This window comes from Silurus meridionalis, chromosome 17 (assembly GCF_014805685.1).
Source record: "Silurus meridionalis isolate SWU-2019-XX chromosome 17, ASM1480568v1, whole genome shotgun sequence".
NCBI lineage: Eukaryota > Metazoa > Chordata > Actinopteri > Siluriformes > Siluridae > Silurus > Silurus meridionalis.
The window spans coordinates 1,115,999-1,137,917 of record NC_060900.1 but is presented as its reverse complement, the minus strand read 5'-3'; the positions used below and the strand labels follow the sequence as shown (position 1 = coordinate 1,137,917).

Here is a 21,919-nt window from a genome sequence, read left to right as displayed (position 1 = left end):
AAGTATTTCAGCTGAATGTTTGGATAAATGAACTGTTCAGATGCTGAGAGTGTGTAAAGCTCATCTTCATTCTCAGGGAGGAGTTTACAGTGAAAATAAATCCCAGGACATTTCTATGTTTGTTTGGTCAAAGGAAATCATCAGAGAGTTACATTACCGAGTTTTTGCATCGAAAGGAACATGCACGTGTCTCACAAACATATATATATATTCAAGAGATTAATAGCAAGATCCAGGTGAGAGGAATGATCATTATAGAGTTTATTTATTTATGTATTTAATATGTGTTGTTATTTCACATGTTTAACAGCTTGAAGAAAGAGAAATAAGAATACTGCCCTCTTGTGGAAAAAAGCAGCAAATGCATGAAAGCAACATAAAGAGAAATACACAGGTTTTGATGTTAAAATAATGAAAGTGGTTGAGAATCTTATGGGACCTAAAGGAAAATCAATAAAATCAATAGTAAAACCAACTCGGTAATGCTGCGTTAGCAGTTAAGATGCTGGTGTTAGTTAGCAGCATTAGATTTGGTGATATTATTACATTTATGTGGTACTGATTAATTCTAGGGGAAAAAAATAGTCACAAGAATTTTAATCAGCATTTCTTTTCAAGACTGGAATCATAAATACATGTTTATTAATATTGTTTATAAACCCAAAAAGGAATTGTCAGCAGACGATATGTACTGTAGAGTAAAGTAAGCTTCCTAACACCATAAGTGATTTAACTTATTTAAGTAAACGTTTAAGAAAAAAGTGCGTTCTTTACAGCACTGTGGTCATTTAGGGCTTTACATGTTGGTTTAAATGTTTAAAGTGAGCTATACAGTGAATTTCCTAACGTTCCTAAAGTTAATAATGCTACTGCATTACAAATCTCCTTCTCAGGGCAGCACACATGGAAAGGAGTAGTCGGTTACAGCCACATCACCTGCAGGAGGAGAAAAAAAACCTGAAATCAGTCTCTTATCAGTCATCATTCTGAACTGAAACTAATCACAGGTATGGTGTGAGGGTGGTGGTGTGTTTCAGCGATGGACAGATAAAAGAGGATCAGGATGAACAGACGGATCGTACCAGTCTCGTAGTAATCATAAACCTTCACCACGGCTGGTTTCAGGTCCACCACCACTTCATCCTGCATCATGTACAGCGTGTACTCCGTCATCTTGTCTTTCGTCAGCTGGAACAGACGGAGATATGAAATTTAATTTATTCTTCTGTTGTGTTTATTATGTACAAATGAATAAAACTCGTTTTATAGCAATAAACAAGCTGGTGTAACATAAAAAAAATAATAATAATAATCAGTATATTTGTGTGTGTGTGTGTGTGTGTGTGTGTGTGTGTGTGTACACTTACTCCATCCACATAGATTATGACTTTGCCATCAGTTTGATCCACACGTCTCACAGATTCTTCATGCCTCTGGAAAAACAAACATTTACCTCAGAAATATTCATGTGTTCAATATTAAAAGATCGAGATTTTAACGTACTGAGAAAAATAAACACGCTTTTTTACTCCAGATTAAAGATCTACATTACGTGTAAAATTTGGTTCATAAGATTCACGTCCACCCTGTACCCAGAAAGTGGCTGGACTTCGATTAACACCATGTTGGTCTTTGGCCGGTCACCCATATAGCTGGAATAGAAAAGATCATGAATGACTCACATTCTGACCGGATATCAACCATGTCGTTCTCACATGTGAATATGAGCTCGACATTATCCACAATCAGGTATGTTAGATGTGATCAAACCTGCAGCTCAACACACGTTTATTCACAACATCTTTACTTTACTCAAAAAATTATCTTGAATCACTAAATATTTGTTTTACTGAAGCATTTAAATAAAGGACTCATATTTGTCCATGCACATGTTGATTAGAGTATTGAAAACTTGAAAAACATTAATTTAAAGTGCATGTAGAACAAATACAAATGTGCGATTAAGTTTTAAGCGATTAATCACAAGTTAGTTCATGATTTCAGCTTTAGAAAGATATTAATGAATCACACCTTTTCAATTCTTTAATCTGATTGGTTCATTTTGGTATTGTAATGGTTCCCACTGCAATTCCTCCTCCACCCCACCAGAGGGAACCATCACCCGAATACTGAGCACATCTAATTAAAAATGGCCACTTCCTGTTTATAGTATTCTTAAGCCATGCTCATGCTAACACCAGATTGAAGGACTGTAATTTTTTCAATGAACATCAGGACGTTGTTTCTCAGTGTCATTTCATTGTTCTACCTGGATCACGTTTATCCAGTAGCAGGTGGTGAGGGTCAGTAAATCCTTCTCTGCTGGTCTAAACACTATCAGAGGCACTGACCTACATTTACCTAAATTCTAATATTTGTTTGATGAAATTGTATGAATTTATTTCATCAGTTTATTCTCTTCATGTCGTAGCGTTTCTCTCGGCTGCACTGTTTCCAGTACGTGTATGTGGATGTGAGATCTTTTGTCCAATCAGATTTCAGACTCTATGTGCTGCCATGTCGATCTAATCTGCCCAGAGCCTTCAGAGTCAGTACTGCTGGACTTCTTACCACAGTCTCCTTAAGAAATATCTCTGTTCCTTTAACCAATCAGATTTCAGATTCTCCTCACAGGGCAGCATTTTTCTGTCCTCTGATTGTATAATAACATTAGAAAATAACATCTACTGCATTGCTTTCATAAATGATGATTTGGCTTCTTGTTTGCTGTCACTGTGTAGATTATGGAAGTTGCAGTAGAACTCACATGACTGTAATGTTCAGTTGCAGAGGAGAGTTTGGATCCTGGCAGTTTCCAGATGCTGAGGCTGAGATGAGGAATGAAGAGCTGTCAGGTGGAGGAGGGATGTTGTAGTGCACAGTGAACTGGAACGGGAAAAAAAACACTTTGTCATGTTTAAACCCTGAGGTACTGAGATGAATGAGGAACGTGTGAAACGGTGATGTACAGACCTGCACGTACACACAGCCTTCACCTTCTGCTCTGATGTTATAATCTCCAGGAAGCTCCTGAAGCTGACTCTCCTGATACAGCAGCCTGTTACTCTGATTGATGATAAACGTGGTCATCTGTCCTGATGGTGATGATGTTACAGTAACAGTAACAGTTCCTGCTGGACTGAAGGTGGCCAGACTGTACTTGGCCAGAGCCTGGAGAGCCACCACAGTGTCCTAGATGATGGATAGATTATCAGATAGAAATGTTAGAGTATTTATACATTTGTCCTCATTTCAGTTACTTTAAATTATTTAAATTAAGTTAATTAGATGGTTACAGTTCACATTTTTGTATTGGGAAACCAACATGTCCATCAACAGCCCATCAAAACCAACATGTCCATCAACAGCCCACAGAACTATTACTATACCGACATGTTTACATTTTGCATTTAGGGTTCTGGATTTACACAAATCATATAAAATATAAAATAAATATGTTAATAGATGATCATGGAGTTCTAATATCAAATATACTGTAACTATATATCTAACAATAATTTTTCCCCTTGTGTCATGTGGAACGTGCTGAAGATTTATACCTGTGTAGACGCGAAGCCCCCGAAGGCGTTCTGCTGCTGGGAAAGCCAGTAGACGATGCTGGAGCTGTAACCCAGATCAAACCCAGACAGCAGGGGTCCAGACATCAGAGCCAGAAGCACATACGAGGTCATCTCCACCTCCAAAGAGTCCATCACTGACCCATCATTCTCTCTGCTCCAGTGCCTTCCACCTTCTGAGGGAGATTTTAGAGAAATAATGCAGCTCATCAAAATTTTTATCAAAAAACCAACAGCAAAGATCTTAAATATCAGCATTAATAAACACTTGTACGCATCAACAAATGAGATACTAAACATTGAATGCACACACACTGTCTGGCCTCTGTGACCAACACATTCAGATTCAGCACCCAGCAAACACCAAACACCAGCCGTCCACCCAACACCAGCAAAACTGAAAAGATGATTCTCCAAAAATGTCAGAATCTACCAAAAAAAAAAAATGGAGCCACGTTTTTGTGAATAGTTTTATTTGCTGAAAATATTTAACGGATCTGTGTTTTCCTGTTTCCTATAAAAATCTGAATCACATGCTGACTTACTAAAGCCTTCAGCCATTTGTTGGAGAAATGTGAGCAGTTTAATCGGAGAGATTAGTTGGATTTTTTGTTTAATAAATAGAAGTTGAAGCATCTAACCTGAGTTTATGGCCACTGAATCCAAATCTGAGATCAGTGTGTTCCTCATCTCCTGATCTCCAGCGAGGGTGAAGGTGTAGAAGAGGAGAGCCTTGGCGTAGTTTGAGTTCACCTGAGCGTATGAGTTTCTCAGGCACGCCAGACTTTGGTTCACCACAGGATCCTGCGAAATGCAAATGACTACATTTAGAATGTTATATTTGATCTTATTTAATCCTAAAGATGCTCTTGATGGTACGAGAGCGAAATGCTGTTTTCTGTACCCTATAAAGTACCTTCATTTTGGATCAGTCATCAGAGATAAATGATCTGTGAAACTAACACTCATATATGTCTGGTTTTTGATGATGACCATACGAGCATTACACATTAACCATATTTTTATTCATATATTAACTGAAAAGTTCCTCAGGATTTAAGTCAAATAAAGTCAAATAACTACGTAGGCTTTTATTCTCATTCCAACAACACGGTGAAACCAGACAACGTTCCCTCAGGACCAAGAAAGACCAAAGCCTGAGAACAGTTCTGATTAGTGATCTTCATCTCCATTCATTAAAGATTCATATGAAGCAGCTACTGATGCGATACGATATGATTTGCCCCAATTACGATTGCAATACAATGTGATGCAATAGAATAAATACGATGCTCCGCATTTCAATATGGTACAGATCAATTTATTTCTTCGGTTCAGGCAGACAGCAAATCATTTTACAGCGTCCTCTAACCAGACGTTCATTTCCTGTTGTGTCTGCAGGAAGATGCAGCTCTACCTCTGCCATGTTAATCTGTATTATAATATTAGTCACCCCCTAAATAATAAAAGTAGAGCACATCTATCAATAATTATGTAGAAATAAAGTTTTTTTTACTGAAATATGATAAAAACGATAAATCACGATACAAATTCCAATACGATGCACACTTTTTTAAATCGATGCATCACACCTGCTGTCACTCTTCTCCACCCTTTTCTTCACCCTTTTATTCACTTCTCTAACACACTCTCCATTACTTTGTACAGTCGTACTGGGATTTGAACTCATCCACCTTCACCAACTCTACACACATGTACTCTGTCTTATTGACTTCAGTGTCCTCAAGTGCATGAAGAATTTAGTCATTGAAACTGTTACTCACCGTAACTGTGTTACCAAGTTCCAGCATCGCAGCGGTGATGTACGCCGAGAGAGTCACTTCATCATTTACTCCTCCCTGAGAAAGAGAGAGAAAGAGAGAGAGAGAGAGAGAGAGAGAGAGATACAGGCAGAGTTAAATATCCTCCTCTATCTCTATATGGGATCAGATTCAGAAACGTCTCCTGACCTTCAGATCACTGTGGAAGAGTTGTCCCACTGAGGCGAAGCATCCGTTATCCTGCTGCTGGTTCCCGAGCCAAGTCTTCGCCTGATCCACAAACATCTGATCTACAAAGATGTATTGCTTCGCTTTCCCGAAAGACTTCATCACGAACGCCGTGAGCCTGAAAACACAAACACACAACGCTTCCAGATAACAAGAATCACAACCTTTATTTGGAAAATAAATACAATTGTGTTTTAATTTTTAAACAATAACTTTATTTTGTTCCTGAATGAAATGAAGTTCACAGAAATTGAGTTTAATATCACTGATCATGATGGAGTGATATCAGCCGAGTGAGTGCTAATTGATAATATGAGTTAAGGGAATTACATCAATTAACAATTATTAGTTTGGTATATACACACACACACACACACACACACACACACACACACACACAAACAACTCACCATGTGTTTCCTGATTCATCGTTCATTCCAAAAGCACTGTAAGATCCATCAGTGTGTTTGTAGCTGAGTTCTTGCTGGTATCCTGTGCAGGAGATGAGAAACCAAAAGTTGGTGTAAACTAAATATTTTATACTGATTTCAAAAGAAATTAAAAACAAAAAATGTCACAAAGCATCACACCATTTCCTCAGTATTACACAGCTGTGGATTTACTACATACATTTCCTATTCTTTCATTTTGGACTCTACAGACACACAGAGATCTTAAAGATTCTCACCGTTCACGAGGTAGGTCTCAGCTGTGCTTCTGATTGCAGGTGTGAGCTGGTTGGTGCTCTCCAGATACTCCAGGATGAAGATGTTGGGGGCGAAACGCAGCATGTTCTGCTCTCCACAACCATACGGCATTGCCAGGAGACTCGCAAGGTTCTGTAGAGATCGGCCCATCAGGTCTCCTGCAGACACGAGGGTGTGGAAAGCATGATCATGTTTCTGTAGTTTTAATTGGATTGTGATGAGTGTGTTACAAAATGAACGCTTGCTTGATTCATTTATAAGCTTGTTTTAATGCCATAAAGAAACAGTTCCTTCCCTCACCCAACACAGAGATTGAAGCCGTTGCCGAACCCTCCACAATTGCATCAGGCAGAGATAATGAGACATCCTCCTCAACTTGTACTCCTAACAACAGATGGAATACACACAAACCATGTCTTCCAAACTACCAAACTGGATTCCTGAACAAGATTTTAAACATTAAAGCGCAAATAGATCACATTTTAATTCATAATAAAAGTGCTATCAGTAAACAATTCTTAAAAAAATTAATTAATTCTGTATTTAGAGGTAAAAAAATAAAGTGTGAGTCTGACCTGTTGGACAGAGAAGCTCATTATAGGTTTTCGTCTCTTTGGTTCCTTCAGCCTGAAAATTGCAGCAAAATAAATAAATACAATAATCACAATAACAACAGCATTAACAGTGCTGTAGGATGGGTCAGGACCTTGGACAGCACCCTTCTGTGCCACCAGAGCACACCATTGCACACTGTGTGAATTTTCTGATCATTTTCATTTTCTGATTTTGTGCACCTGAGTTGTATTTCCTGATTATTCACACTATTTAGGTCCAGTGTTTTCTTTCCTACTTAAGTTTAACATTTTACTGCATTTACATGTTACTTAGAACTTATGTTTTTAAATAAATAAAGACCTTTTTTTGTAAACAGAGCGAAACTTTTTGACACAACCTCGGATTTTCACTAAAAAACATTTGCGCTTGCGTCTTCTGCTTTAACATATTTACATGCTTCTTTACTCAATAACGGAAAAATAATGAAAACTACAAACAATTAGCTTGTACAAATGATGTACCCTGTAAGTGTTTACTGGCTGCACAAGACCAGAATTCATCTCAATTACTATTCATTTCCAGTAGAAATACTAGTACAAATTATAATCACCTGCACCAGCAGTGTCTTAATGATTGTGTCGATGTGTCCCTTCTCTGGTACAAAAACTTCACTGTTCCCACACAGGCTCGATGATTCCACAGCTTCGGCCGTCACCGTGAACGTCACCTCCCCTACAACACACAGCCAAAAGTTCTTACAGAACATCAACAGCACCAGAAGATATACAATTTACAGCTTATAGTTACACAGTTATGCAAATAACAGCTTCTTTCTTGAGTCCTTTTTTTTCATAATATCTAGAAAGTGTTCCAGAATTCTCTATGATGTTTTAGTTTAGAAGATTAACATACCCAGAACTAGTGGTTTGATGGTCCAGGAGCTTGTCCAGCCCTCGTCAGCACACAGGCAGAATGTGGTTTTGGAGTTCATGGAAATCTCTGCTGAGAACTGGTTTGAGTCGGCCAAATTCACCTCCACCTTTAACACACACACACACACACACACACAGTCCATCATTCCATCAAAACCAACTCTTTATTCCCGGTGAAGATGTGTGAGCAGAATCGCTCACTGTCTTCAGACACATTTTGCAAAGCAATACATGTTACATAGAGGATGAAGATCTGTTCAGTGATCCCAACTCCTGCCTGCTGGATCTCCTTTCCATAAGCTCTAGACGATACTTTCATATCTCACCCCTCTTTTTTGCCATCTGTAAAAAGTAGATCCATAACATCTGCTCTTGTATATAGAAGAGCACATGTACCTTCAAGAAGAAAGATTGAAGACTTTTATTTTACTAAGCACTTAAATTAGCACTTTCTTCATCTGATTTTATTTGATCATCTGCATCTTGTTTTGTTTTTTTTAATATTGTAAATTTCTTTCTTACACGTGTTAGGAATAATGGAGATGATTGAGATTTGAGAATAATGGAGAAGGTGATTGGGTTTTTGGAATAATGGAGATGCTAATTCTGGTTTTGAGAATAAAGGAGAGCAGTGAATGGATGTTAAGAATAAAGGAGAGCATCAGCTTGTGGAAGCTCAACTCAGTCTAAACTCTGGTGATGAGTTTAACCAGCATTTGTGATGTAATCTGGAGTTGTGTTTAGAGTGCAGGACAGTTTTAGGAGCTAAACATGGTCTAAAATGTTAAAAGATTTGGTATTGGGTTCTTTTTAAAAATCAGTCACTAAGTAGTGACTTTACTGTGTGTAAAGAATCATTGTGTTAAATTGAAATCCATTCAAATATCATGTTCTTTGAGTTGAAATGAAATGCAGCTATTGAACACATCCATATGAAGTGACATTGATTGAGCAAATATAACAAGATGGAACATCTCAGCTCACCATTATACAGCTTTGGAGGTAGTTTAAGACGGTGGCTTTCAGTGTGAACATTTCTCCTCGGATGACGGAGCTCGGCATGGTGAGGCTCACAAAGAAAGGCTGGAAGGCAGTGAGCTCGGTTTTCGGGGCCACTCCAAACCCGATAGGTGAAGTACAGAAAGCGTCAGCCTGCCACGTCGTGATGGAGTCTGGGACCGTTGTACTAACGGTTGCTTCTCCAGACTCACTATACAGGAATTAATAATGACTCAGTAACACAAACCGCAAGAAGAGGGAATATCAGCTTAAAGAACATCGAGGACACACCTGACTGAAACCAGATCCCAGATCCACGTCTCTGGGAAATATTTGCGGATCACCCTTTTAATTGAAAGCTCTATAGTTCCTACTCCTATTTTGCCGATCAAACTCTTTAGATCAAATTGTTGAGCTGTGAATGGAAAAAGACTTTTTAAATATAAAACAATCTAAAATTCTGTACGTTTCAATGAAAAAGTGACGGAAAAACTCACGCTGGCGCATCGGAAAATTCCCAAAGCACGCAGACTGATTCCTGATATCAGCATTAGTCAGGATCTTGATTCCAACATCCTCAAGAGAAACACAGAACAGTATCACAACCACACACATGGAGTAACATTACATATGGACATTTGTCATCAGTTCAGTTTTTGGATTCATTGAACACCAGTGACTATTTAATATTCATCTTTATGGAATGCAGTGGAAAATCCACAAAAGACCAAGAATCTGGAATCTTTTGCATTGGAATACAATGGTATTTTGTATATCTGCTAAACTGCTGCATCAAATCACTGTTTAAAAAAGTCTTACTTTAAAGATGTTGTACGCGTCGACTTTTCCAGTGTAAGGAAAAATACCGAAGAATCCCTGATCGAGGAGAGGTGTCTGACCCTGGCATGTGAACGAATCCTCTTCATAGGTACTGAATGGGTATCCGGATAACAGTCTAAAAGGCAGCATGTTGAACAACTGAAATAACAGGTAGCATGACGTTATTCTTCATTATGTGTCACTTTTTAATACGTTTTATTCATTACATTGGAGTTCAAAAGTCCAGCGTGAAAAAACATTCTGGCAACCAAACAGGACAACGATTAATAATAGGTACGTTAAGAAAATGTATTTAAATGCAAATTTTATGCAAATGTGTGTTTATTATTAGTGAAACTAAACATAAAGCATGAAGAATAAATATTCTTGTAAACGTTGTAAAGTAATGATGGTGTTTTAAATGACGTAAATCATCAGGACACCAAACCAAACTTTTGCTATGTTTCCACACGGACGGCTTTAATAGCCGGATGTTGCATCATGGCGGATTTTGGTGCTTTGAGACTCGGTGCATCAGTAAAATAAATGTTTGGCGATTAAAAAATTTAGTTTTTTTATTTTATATCTGAGTAATAAATTTTTTTAAGGTTTTATTTCGCCTCTTTTATATAAGGTCACAACATGGGCAGCTTTTCAATACCAGGGCTTGAACCCCTCACCTTCTGATTAGTAACCCAGAGAGTCTTAACCACTGATCTTCCACCTGCTCCAGTGTTACACATCCAGAACCAGACGAGTGACTAAAAATAAACTTTTTGTACTCACAGATTCGATGTTAAGGTCATTATTTGGTTGCAGCTGCAGCAGGCTTTTATCAATAGCTCTCAGTGAACACAGGGAACCTGGAGCAGCTTTCAGAACCAGGGAGGTCGGATCTCCAGGAAGCTCAGAGGGAGATGTGAAGTTCAGAGACACCTGAAAAATCATGACAACAATGAAGATAATTATATATAATAGATGTAATATTATTGACTATTATTGTTGCTGTTGTTTTGTTTTTCAGCCACTAGAGGGTGTTGTACATGGTGATGGTTTAGGTGTGTAGGTTCACATGATCTTATGATGATCTTCCCTTAGAAGTTCAGTTAAACAGATTCGGATGGATTCAGATCATCATTTTTTTCTGATATTGTTCATTAACTGAACTTTCTCAGAAACCAAGAAACCAACAGCTTTGTGGATTTTATTTGTTGATTCCCACCTATGCATAAAAATCTTTTTATCACCTGCTTTATTGGAAACCACTACAAAAATAAAATCTCTGACTGGACCAGAAAAAAACAGTCAGCAAAGTTGAATGTTAAATATGAGATATAATGTGGTAAATATAATTACTTGTTTTTGTAGCAACAAATTCACAAAATAAAATCCATGTATTTGTTTCTGACCTTGTTTTTTAAACACGGCTGAATGGGGAAGTTCATGCTGTCTGCAACCAGCTCACCGCTAGACAGGAGAGTGTACAGGACCACCTGAGCAACCGGGGACAACTTGTCCACATTCTGCAGGAGCAGAGACACTCTGCCCTTGATCTCCGCTACAAAACAGATCAGATTTGTGTGCAGGACATCAGCTTCATCATCATCTAACTTGCTGGCTCATAATGAGCTCATAATGAATTAAGATTCAGCTTTTGGAATTCATGGATTGTTTACAAACCTTGTCCTGAGGTGAAGGGAACCGAGAGATGTCCATGCTGAAACAAATGTCCTTTGGACATCACCTACAGGAGCACAGTGAGAACAAGGCTGGTTGAAGTAACTGTAATACACACTGCTATTGAACACAGATGATTGGACTGATGAATATGACTGGACAAACTAAAAAATTGGGCTGGTGGATTTGATTGGACATTTGAAAAAGTTCATAATAAAGTTTTGCTTCACACCTTTTTATTTATTTGAATTGTATTTCTATATGAACAACATTTCTGATAACAAACAGATCGAACTAAAAAATAAACATTATTATTTAATTTTTATTTATTTATTTTTACAGTATAAAATAACAGAGATTATTTGGTTTGAGAGAAAAAAAGCCTTAAAATGAAATTTTATTCAAATAAATTGTAGTACAGCAGGTCCTGTGTGAAGTCGAGTCATTTTACAAAAACGAATTAATCATAAATAAAAAATCTAAACATTGCAGTTGTATTAATCACCAAATTTTTTGAAATCCCATCTTTCCAATGTTAGAATTTTAGAATGAAAGCGAGACTCACCATGTAGAAGATGTACAAGCCCCCCTGGTCTGATCTGAAAGGTCTGCATGAATTGTCACGTATCACGTACTGAGCCTCGACCTGGGCAATCTTATCGCAGCTGAACGGCTCCGAGCTCGCGACAAACTCAATGAAACTGCCGCTCTTGGAGTAAAACGGCTGAAGAGAGAGGAAGCCTGTAGGGTATACTGGCGTGCGGAGATTGTCGGAGTTTACAATTATTCCCGTGCCTTCTTCTGTCTCTATAACATCTACCTAAAAATGAAGAGAAACCCAGGAAACAAAACCACAGAGCTGTTGAGTTCTGGATTCTGATTTGGTCTGAAGGTGTTGATTCATCTTCTGCAACATGGATCAATCTTGGGGTTACTACTTATCAGTGCACTAATTCTAATCTGTTTATGGAAGGAGTCTCCAGTGTCAGCTGTTTGTAACAGTCAGAAAGTTTACACTTTATAAGGTATAAAACAGAGGCTGCCGAGAGAATGAGCGTTTATAGCTGCTATAACGTAACTGAGAAAAGGAATTAACTCGTTTCATAGACATTCTCCAACATTACATCAAAATAAATGGAAAAAATTGCACACAATTCTTTAAAACTCTTCAGGACACACTGTTATTGAAAAACTGTGGGAACAGTAACTCTGATTTATCAATATTTACTCTAATGTTAATTAAAAAACACACCAGATATTATCCTTTATTTTGCTTATTAGGAATATAAATTATACAGTTTGAAAGTATTTCATTTTATTGTTTTTCTAGACCCCAAACAAAAATTGTATATAATCAATTTTTTCATTTCATGGTGGAAGAAAACTGATAAATGATGTAGGGAATTTATTAAAAAGTGTAAAAACGGAAATAAAGGCTCCACCCACCGACAGAGAAACAAGCTCTGGACTCCAGGATTCAGTGTCGAGGGAAAACTGTGCAATCCCTCCATCGTCTGTGATCAGCTCCTGTCTTGAATTTAGAGTATCAGCGATAGATACTTTCAGAAGCAGCGGTTTCTGTACCACAGGATTGGAGTTTGCGTCTGTGGCTTTAATCTAATGAAGAAGGACAGAGCTGTCAGATGATGGCTGCAAGTTTAGAAAGTCACTTGATGTTTATTGACTGATGATCAGATAACTAGTGTTCATCATCATTACCTTTCCTACATACTTTACTCCGGGTTTAAACACTGAAGGTGAATCCTGGAATGTAAGTGTGATGATTTGAGTTGTGATACCGGCAGATCCAAAAGCCTTCATAATCACACCTACAACATAAATCATATAGAATATATTGGTTTTAATTGTTTGTTTGTTAATTTATTTATTTGCTTTATATAAATATTAAAAGATACATTTATTGCAGCTTAATTCTCAACACATTTCTTTTGTTCCTGCAGCAAAACCTGGGCTCTAAGTGTAATAGAAATCTCTCACCTGTACCGTATTCCTCCACATCGCTCTGAACGCTGAGGACACTATCATACGATGAATCACTTAACGCAAATTCCTTTAGATTTATAACCTGCTGAGCACATCCTGTCCTGTCAGTCTAAACCAGGAAGAAGATCCTTCATTAATGCCATGACAGAATCATTACAGTGTATTGTGTTTAGCATCATGTAATAAATAGGTTAGAATTCCTTCAGGAATCATCAGGAGAAAGGCTCCGGAAGAATGATCAGTAGAATGGTCGGGAGAATGATCAAGAAAATTGTCGGGAGGATGATCAGGAAAAATGTCGGAAGAATGATCAGGAAAATTGTCGGGAGAATGATCAAGAGAACTGTTGGGAGAATGATCAGGAAAATTGTGGGAAGAATGATCAGGCAAATAATCTAGAGAATTTGGGAGAATATTTTCCATGTACATGTGTAAGTTACAGTAAAGTGAATGGAAAGCTTTATATTTGGGTGTAAAGTTTAAGAGGCAGATGGTAGCTTGTGGTTAAGGCATTGCACTGGGTTTGAAGGCCCTTAACCCCGTAGCTGCTCAGGTGTAGGAATGAGATAAATGTCAGTCACAGAAACGCGCATCTGCCAAGTTTAATAGACATATGTGTTTATTTAGTTTTAAAATGTGTTGCTTTTTCAGAGTTCAGTGTAAAGCAAACTGACCTGCATGGTATAATTTCTGCAGATGTTTGGTGCCTGTGTTCTATATGGTCTGATCCACCAGTAATTGATCCCATTCTGGCAGACGACAGCCTTCACTGTCCCATTCACCGGCTTCCCGTACGTATATCTGCCACGATGCAAAAATAAATACAGTGGAGAAAGGATTTTATACCATGACAGTGGAAATGTGTTTAAGTTTAAAAAAATCATTGTGAAACAATTCTTTAAATAAATACATACAATTATTATTATTCAATTTTGAATTAATTAAAGTGTGTAAACATGTGGTAGTTATTTTATAATAACTGAAACAGAAGTGTGTACTGATCACTCACATGGCACACACTCTCAGAGTAGCCTCCGTGTCCAGGATGGTGATGACTGAAGGAAACTGAACCATCACATTAAACGTGGGCAGAACTGTATGAGAGAACAAACGTTGCTGTTTTTCAAGAGGGCAAGAAGATCTCATTTTTGTTCCATTATTCAATAAAGTCAAAAGTTTTAGCCAGAACCGGTGATCAAAGTGTCCAAGCACCAGTTACTGCTGATCTGTGAACTGTTTATGTAAAAGTGCAGAAAGTTTTTATTTGAAACAAGATCACACTATTAGACACCAAATCTGTCATGAGACTGCCTGAAGTTGGACACCAAAGATCTCACCAGATGCTGGGTTTCTGGCCTGCTGATGTTCTGCCAGGCCTTCACTGCAGCACATGTTACTTCCTGAACTTCCAGTCTTACCTTCAGCAACGTGAAATGCAGCTCAACTGGATTCTCATTAGGTGACTGTATTTGTGATTAATTCTCAATAACAGAAGCTTTGACAGATATTCAAATTAATGCGCCTGTTCTAATACATTAGCGTTTCCATCACAACAGAACATTCAGAGGAACGTGCAGAGAGCATGTGAACTCAATGAAATGCTGCTCAACTGGTTTCTGGGCAAGTGAGTGCATTTCCATGTATAGTATTTGGCATGCATACAATTATCTCATCTATAGCAGTGGGTGAAGGGCCTTGCTCAGAAGACCAGTTTGGTGTTGCTGCAGTTTAAACTGATGAACTTCTAATTAGTTAATCATCTTCTGACTTCTGAAATAAGACATTGCCATAAGACGAAGTTCTGGGTCACTTTCAAAATTTACAATCAGATCATCTTCCAGGTGCAGCGTGAATCTCCACCCAGTGAGAAGGAAATATCATCACCCTGTGCACTTCACAAGTCATCCTGCTGCTATTTATAATTAATAAATACAAGAGAACCAGTTCTACAGGTCGTCATACACACCCACACTGTAAAATATCATGGTGTGCCTAAGATTATAGGCGGTTCCTTCCTGGTTCTTGAGCTTTATAGTGGTGTATCATCTTGGTGAAACACTCCGGAGTAATCTTCTCTTGATTGAGGACATTTTCACAAATGCTCCTACCTCATGGACAATGTTCTTCATCTTCACAAGTCTTGTCCAAGAAATCTTTGATCATCAGTCACAAACTATGTGAAGAATGTACCATATCTTTGATTTAGGCCACACCTAATTTCACAGTTTATTGACAGCTCGCTTTATGCCTCTGATTGTATTGTATTTCATATTGAAGAACAGGTTCCAAATGCAAACGTTACACCTAAAATTAGCCCGAGAGATTTGAGCTGCTTACCTGTCAGGGGGATAATGATGGAATTACACACACCTGCTCATAAACCTGCTGAATGTATATTTACTTTTGTTTGTAATGTGTTTACTAAAAATACAACAAAAGTTCACATATTCAGCACATCGAGGTGGTAGCTGATTAAATAAGGTTTTGGGTTATCAGAAGGTCATGGGTTTAAGCCCCAGTATCACCAAGCTGCCACTCTTGGGGCCCCTAAGCAAGGCCCTTAACTCTCGATGTTCTAGAGACACTGTATCATGGCTGACACTGTGCTCTGACTCTAACTCTTAACATCTGTCTGAAGAAGGAATATCAGTGTGCTGTAAAGTACTTGTAAGTATAAAGACATACATTATATGGACACCTGACAATCCCACCTGCATGTTCTTGATGAACACACAACATCTCAGAATGATTTTCCATTTACTGTTATAGGAGCCTTCAGTCTCCTGCAAAACCTTGCGCATACCTTGGGGCATCACTGTGGAGAATTTTGATCCTTCGGGCTACAAGAGGAAAGTTATACAACAGGAAAAGTAATACTGCGGTATTCTGTATAACTGTAAGCTTCTGGTATTGGTTTAAAAAAGGAACACAGATGGCTGTGATGGTCAGGTGTCCACAAACCATTGTCCAGTACAGCGTGTTTATGACAAATGACTGTGTCAGATATGTGATAAGACACCAGATTTTATAGCAATTGCACCCTCACGCATCACGTCACATGATCTCTGGACCACATTATTATATAGATCATTATAGAACTTGTGTGAAATTATGATTTGTGGTGAGAGTGGGGAGCAGGTGGAGAAGATCCTGGAGAGGTGGAGGTACATGCTGGAGAGAAGGGGAATGAAAGTCAGTAGGAGTAAGACAGAGTATTAAGGATGGTTTAAAGACAGTGGCATTGAGTAGACAGGAGACAGAAGGTGGAGCTGAAGGTAGCAGAGCTGAAGATGTTGAGATGTTCGTTGGGAGTTTATTAGAGGGACAGCGCATGTAGGACATTTTGGAGACAAGGTGAGGAAGGTGAGATTGAGATGGTTTGGACATGTTCAGAGGAGGGACATGAGGTATATCAGTAGGAGAATGCTGAGGATGGAGCCACCAGGAAGGAGGAAAAGAGGAAGACCAAGGAGGAGGTTTATGGATGTGGTGAGGGAAGACATGCAGGTAGTTGGTGTGAAAGAGGCAGATGTAGAGGACAGGGGGGTATGGAGACGGATCATCCACTGTGGCGCCCCCTAATGGGAGCAGCTGAAAGAAGAAGATTATGGAACTTGTGTGTTTTGTGTTTTTATGTGTTTTGTTTTGCTTTTGCTTTTCGGACATAATGATGTGGCACGTTGTATATATGAATATAAAATAGTGACTGGTGTTAATGTTTTGTTACTACTGTATAAATGAGATAAATAAAGACTGGTCCTCACCGTAATCCTTGACTTCAAAGGTTTCTATGATCTGGCCATTATTCTCATCCCAGACTGTGATCATATACATCCCATTTGTAGCCTCGGAGTTTATGGGATACGACAGATCCACCAGGCCGCTCTGCGTGGGGACGTTCAACCACTGACCAATGCGGTTCGAGTTCGGGTCCTGAAAATGAAAAAAAGACAAAACACGAGAGTAAAAAGACGGTTAACATTAATGTCGGGTTTCTTATGAGCACAGAATTTTAATCCTGTGTAATTAGTAAATCCATGTAATGTTGCTCACGGCTTCATACCTGCAGCTCTATTGTTGGAAACTGGAGAGAAAAGAAGTAAAACATTATTTCCTTTAATCACGTTAAATATACAACATGTACTTTCTATGAATTCTGAATAATTCCAATTAAAAAAATTATATAATTACAAATCAATACAAATGAATGATGTATATACTAATTATTATATTTTTAACTTCCCGTTTGACACTTTTTTATTTTTTTATAATTTGAGGTTAAGTATTATCTTCATGCTTTACTTATTAATTTTTCATTTTTTTTCATTTAATTAGTTTTTTAGATTTTATTCCTCGATAATTTGATCTGGATTGCATTAAATATTCTCAATGTTTTATCAACAGAAACAATTAGGTTCAATTAAAATTAAGATTATTATAATTATGCTTTTTTTATTGTTATTATATTGCACAAAATTTTCTCGTTTAAAAATACAGATTTTTGTAAACATTCCAATTATTATTACTGTCTACTAGTAATCTGTAATTTGTAATTTTATTAATACTTTTGTTTTTGACGTGTAGTTTGACATTTTTTCAAAAGTTGGTTTCCTTTAATAGCATTTACACAAACTCCAGCAATCAATCAATATTATATTTTTCAATTATAATATTTTTCTTTCTAAAAATATTTGTAAATTAAACACCCTGTGCATAAAAAACAAGGAAAGTTTTTGTACCGTCTGACTGTAGATGAAAAAATTAGAATCCAGTGAGACGATGCGGAATTTTACTGCAGGGAAGAAAAAGATTCAGTCTGAAATGTTTCATTTCAATGATTCAGCTAAAGGCAGAAAGACATATGAGCATAAAGAGATGTGGAACTGAAGAAAGAGCCGAATTTGAGGAACTCCCTAACCCCAACCCTAAACAACCTAACCCCAAACCCTAAACACCTAACCCCAAACCCTAAACACCTAACCCCAACCCTAAACATCTAACCCCAACACCAACCCCAAACCTTAACCATAACCCTGACCCCCAACCCTAAAACATAACCAAAACCCCAACCCTAAACCCTAAACCCCAACCCTAAAACATAACCTTAACCCCAACCCTAAACCCAACCCCGAACCTTAACCATAACCCTGATCCCCAACCCCCAACCCCTAACCCCAACCCTAGCTCAGTGATGTTGAGTGTTGATGAATTGTCTATAACTGCAGCCCTGACAGTAGTGCAGGTTTATATTAGTGTGGTTGTTTCTAGAACAGAGACATCAGAAACATCTCACGTGTCACATAACGAAAAAGAAATGAAGGAGTTTTCATGTGGAAGCAGCGAATGTCTCCAGCGTCGGAGATGACTGTAACTTTTCGTTTGTTAGTTTTGTTCTTTTTGCGATTTCTCTGTAACTCATATCCCAGATGATCCAGAACATTACATTTCCCTGTAAATGATGAAGCGTATGATGTGTTACCAATTTGTCCCGGTTTGTAGATGGGTTTGTCCGTCTTGATGATGATCAGCTTTTTTGGAGGTGAAATCTGGATGTTAGTTGTTTTCTTCTGCACTGCGGTCCAACCTTTAACCTCAAAGTTCATAGATGCCTCTGAATCCTTGAGTACAACAGGAACCTGTTCGGAACAACACATCAAAATCACACTGTCTGAAAAAAACATTTATTAGAAACTTCAATCGACTTGGAGATGATTGAAAAGCTTAAAGGACCAGTGTGTAAGTTAAAGCAAAAACCATTAGTGTAAATCATTTCTTCAGAAAAGCCTTTAAAGTGATACAGTCACTGCACTTTTAGGATGATGTCATGATGATGTCATTGTAAGGAGTCGAACCTGAAATGGGACGCAATGGTGGTATACTCCTATTTTAAAGTCTTCCCTCAAGAGACTGCTGCTGTTTTGGTTAAACTCCAGAGTCACCTCCAGGGAAACAGGTACATGAGATTTGAGGATGATGCAGAACGTCTCTGTGGCACCCCCTACAGCCTGGGAGGTCACGGCAAGCATGTAAAACCTGAATGGAAACAAAAAATGAAGACAACGTTTTGTTTTCTACTAATGAATGCCCTGTGTTACTAAAACATCTCATAGCAAGAATTAGCATCTCCGATCTCCCTTCAAATTCTTTCGTGATAATTATCACAAAGAATGTTACAGTGAAGGACACGTAAGCTCAGTGAAGTTAAGGTGTAGTCCTAAAGCAATATAAATAATGTCTATGAATATAATTTAATGTAAACAAACCGTATAAAGAGTATTTGTATATTCCCAGACTCTACATTCCCAGTCCCTATACTTTTAGTCCTTATATTTCCAGTCTCTTTATTCCCAGTCCCTATATCCCAGTATTTATATTCTCCATTCCCAATTCCCATATTCTTTAGTCTCTTTATTCCCAGTCTCTATATTCCTCATTTTCTATATGAAATAATTTTATTATATTCAAATATATTTTAATGATATTCTGGGGACCCTATATTTTAAATATTCCCTGTTTTCCCTATTCTCCAAGTTCCTATAATGTCCAGAACTCTTATGTTGCAAGTACTTTTTATGCAAGGGCCATAAATTCAGTTTCTGTATTCCCAGTTTTCTCCATGTGACAGTTCGTACACCACAGGTTCAGGAATCAGACTGTGTGGTTTCTATATAAAACCTAGTGTTAATAATGATTTTTTTTTACTTTGAACAGAGCTAAATAATAATTTCTCACTAAACTTTAGACTAGAGACTGATGATTGACAGCTTAGCACAGTCTTTAAAAAATCTCACCATCCTTCAAGCTCTCAAACAGCATGAATAAAACATCAAATACAATAGAAATAGTTCTTACGTGTCATCTGAGGTCTTCTGAGATTCGGTTATTAAAAATAAATGCAATAAAAGTGCAAAAATCACTCCAGGAAGATACATCCTGAGGCAGAGTCTGGAAATGATCTGACCAGATTTGATGATGTGAGTGCTCTAATGATCGTTGATGATCGTTGCCTCACCCAAATTCCCCACGCAAAAAAAAAAAAAAAAAAGAAAGGTTGTGCAAGACATCTGTTGTAAGCACCGCCCTCCTGGATCATTTCTCCAGAACAGCCATCACATTTCTTACCTTTCAATTCCTACCATGAGTTTTATTATTATTTCCACAATGAGCAAATCAAACACAGGTAGTGAAACTTGTGGTCCTGAAACAGAAACAGAAACGATATGAACTGGACCTGGTGAGAAACATGAACAGAATCCAAAAACAGGTGAAGTATCAAAAGACTGTAGGACGATGTCTGCATGCCGACCAGGGACTGAGCAATTAGTGTGTGAATAAGTTTCTTTATACAGGGTGTGAGTGTGTTTGGGGAATTGAGTACTTCTCTCTCCAAGCTAAAGCGAGGTGAATGGGAGCACTACAGAGTGTTGAATATGTGGGCCATGGAATCCAAGGTGTCTGCTGGAAAATGGAGTTGTTAGTTTGCTTTGGTCTGGCAGGCTAATTAAGTTCAAGTTCAAGTCTATAGCTCTTTTTACACTCAACCTTCTCCTAAAGCAGCTTTACAGAACTTAAAAATGTAAGTTAATTATGTGTATTTGTCCCTGATGACTGTGGCAGACAAAACTCCCTGAGATGGCATGAGGAAGAAACCTTGGAGAGGAACCAGTCTCAAGAGGGAACCTCACCTTTATCTAGGTGACACCAAATATCCATTTCCTACAGTTATTGTTGTTGCGGTGCATTGATGGTGATCAAATGCAACGTGTAGTCCTGAGTCATTGTGCAGACTGATCGCATCAAGTACTAAATCCAACCTCAAAGCTCCTGTGTTACTCCTCAGCCCATTGATGTGAAACATCCCCTGCTGCACAGAGACACCTCGAGTCGAAGAGATCACCATCCAGAAGCAGGTCAGAACGATGTGGGCGGAGGAGAGGAGAGGAGAGGAGAGGAGAGGAGAGGAGAGGAGAGGAGAGGAGAGGAGAAGGAACAGGAACAGGAACAGTGGTCACTGGAACCTCAGGAGCATCTGTAACTCAACCATGAGAGAGAGAGAGAGAGAGAGAGAGAGAGAGAGAGAGAGAGAGAGAGAGAGAGAGAGAGAGGAGAGAGAGAGAGAGAGAGAGAGAGAGAGAGAGAGAGAGAGAGAGAGAGAGAGACAAAAGCCAAGATTCACATAACAACTGTTTTGATATACAATATGTTCTTCTGGATTGTTCTCCTTTATCAGTCCTGGTGCCGCAGATTCTCTCCACTAATGCTACTGCAATTTTTTCATGTTTTATTAAGACACGCTTGTTAGTGTGAAGGACCTTGAATTTTTCTGCCCAGAGCCCTGATCTTCTCAACCCCAATGAACACCTTTGTGATGAACTTGAACTGGACCCTCCTCGAACATCTCATCACTTCCTGATCTCACCAACTCTCATTAATGATGAATAAACAGTAATCCACACAGCAACACCAGAAAATCCAGTGGAACCCTTCCTAGAAGAACAGATCTTATAATAACTGTAATATAGGAAATGATCAGGGGGCCAAAATAATTAAAAAACACAAAAACTCTAAAACTCATTCAGCAAAAAGATTAAATTACCGTTTACTCACTAACACTTTCAACTACACAAATGTTCCAGTAA

At 38.2% G+C, this 21,919-nt stretch overlaps 1 protein-coding gene across 1 annotated transcript; it reads right to left on the bottom strand.

The window, feature by feature from the left end:
* Positions 1-248: 248 nt before the first annotated feature.
* On the bottom strand, positions 249-20,286 carry LOC124400063 (alpha-2-macroglobulin-P-like). Its single transcript, XM_046871568.1, has 35 exons — positions 20,133-20,286; positions 19,133-19,313; positions 18,760-18,916; positions 18,020-18,072; positions 17,344-17,364; positions 17,045-17,213; positions 14,290-14,374; positions 13,955-14,081; positions 13,275-13,389; positions 12,996-13,105; positions 12,723-12,893; positions 11,842-12,096; positions 11,280-11,343; positions 11,009-11,157; positions 10,386-10,535; positions 9,600-9,758; positions 9,278-9,356; positions 9,072-9,195; positions 8,766-8,991; positions 7,762-7,888; positions 7,460-7,581; positions 6,870-6,921; positions 6,595-6,678; positions 6,276-6,452; positions 5,998-6,079; positions 5,549-5,705; positions 5,363-5,437; positions 4,220-4,382; positions 3,561-3,754; positions 2,974-3,192; positions 2,768-2,886; positions 1,553-1,652; positions 1,368-1,433; positions 1,083-1,188; positions 249-936 (listed from the first exon to the last, which is right to left on the bottom strand). Exons 1-35 carry the CDS (start codon positions 20,210-20,212, stop codon positions 890-892), a joined length of 4,365 nt encoding a protein of 1,454 aa, XP_046727524.1. The 5' UTR covers positions 20,213-20,286; the 3' UTR covers positions 249-889.
* Positions 20,287-21,919: the final 1,633 nt, after the last annotated feature.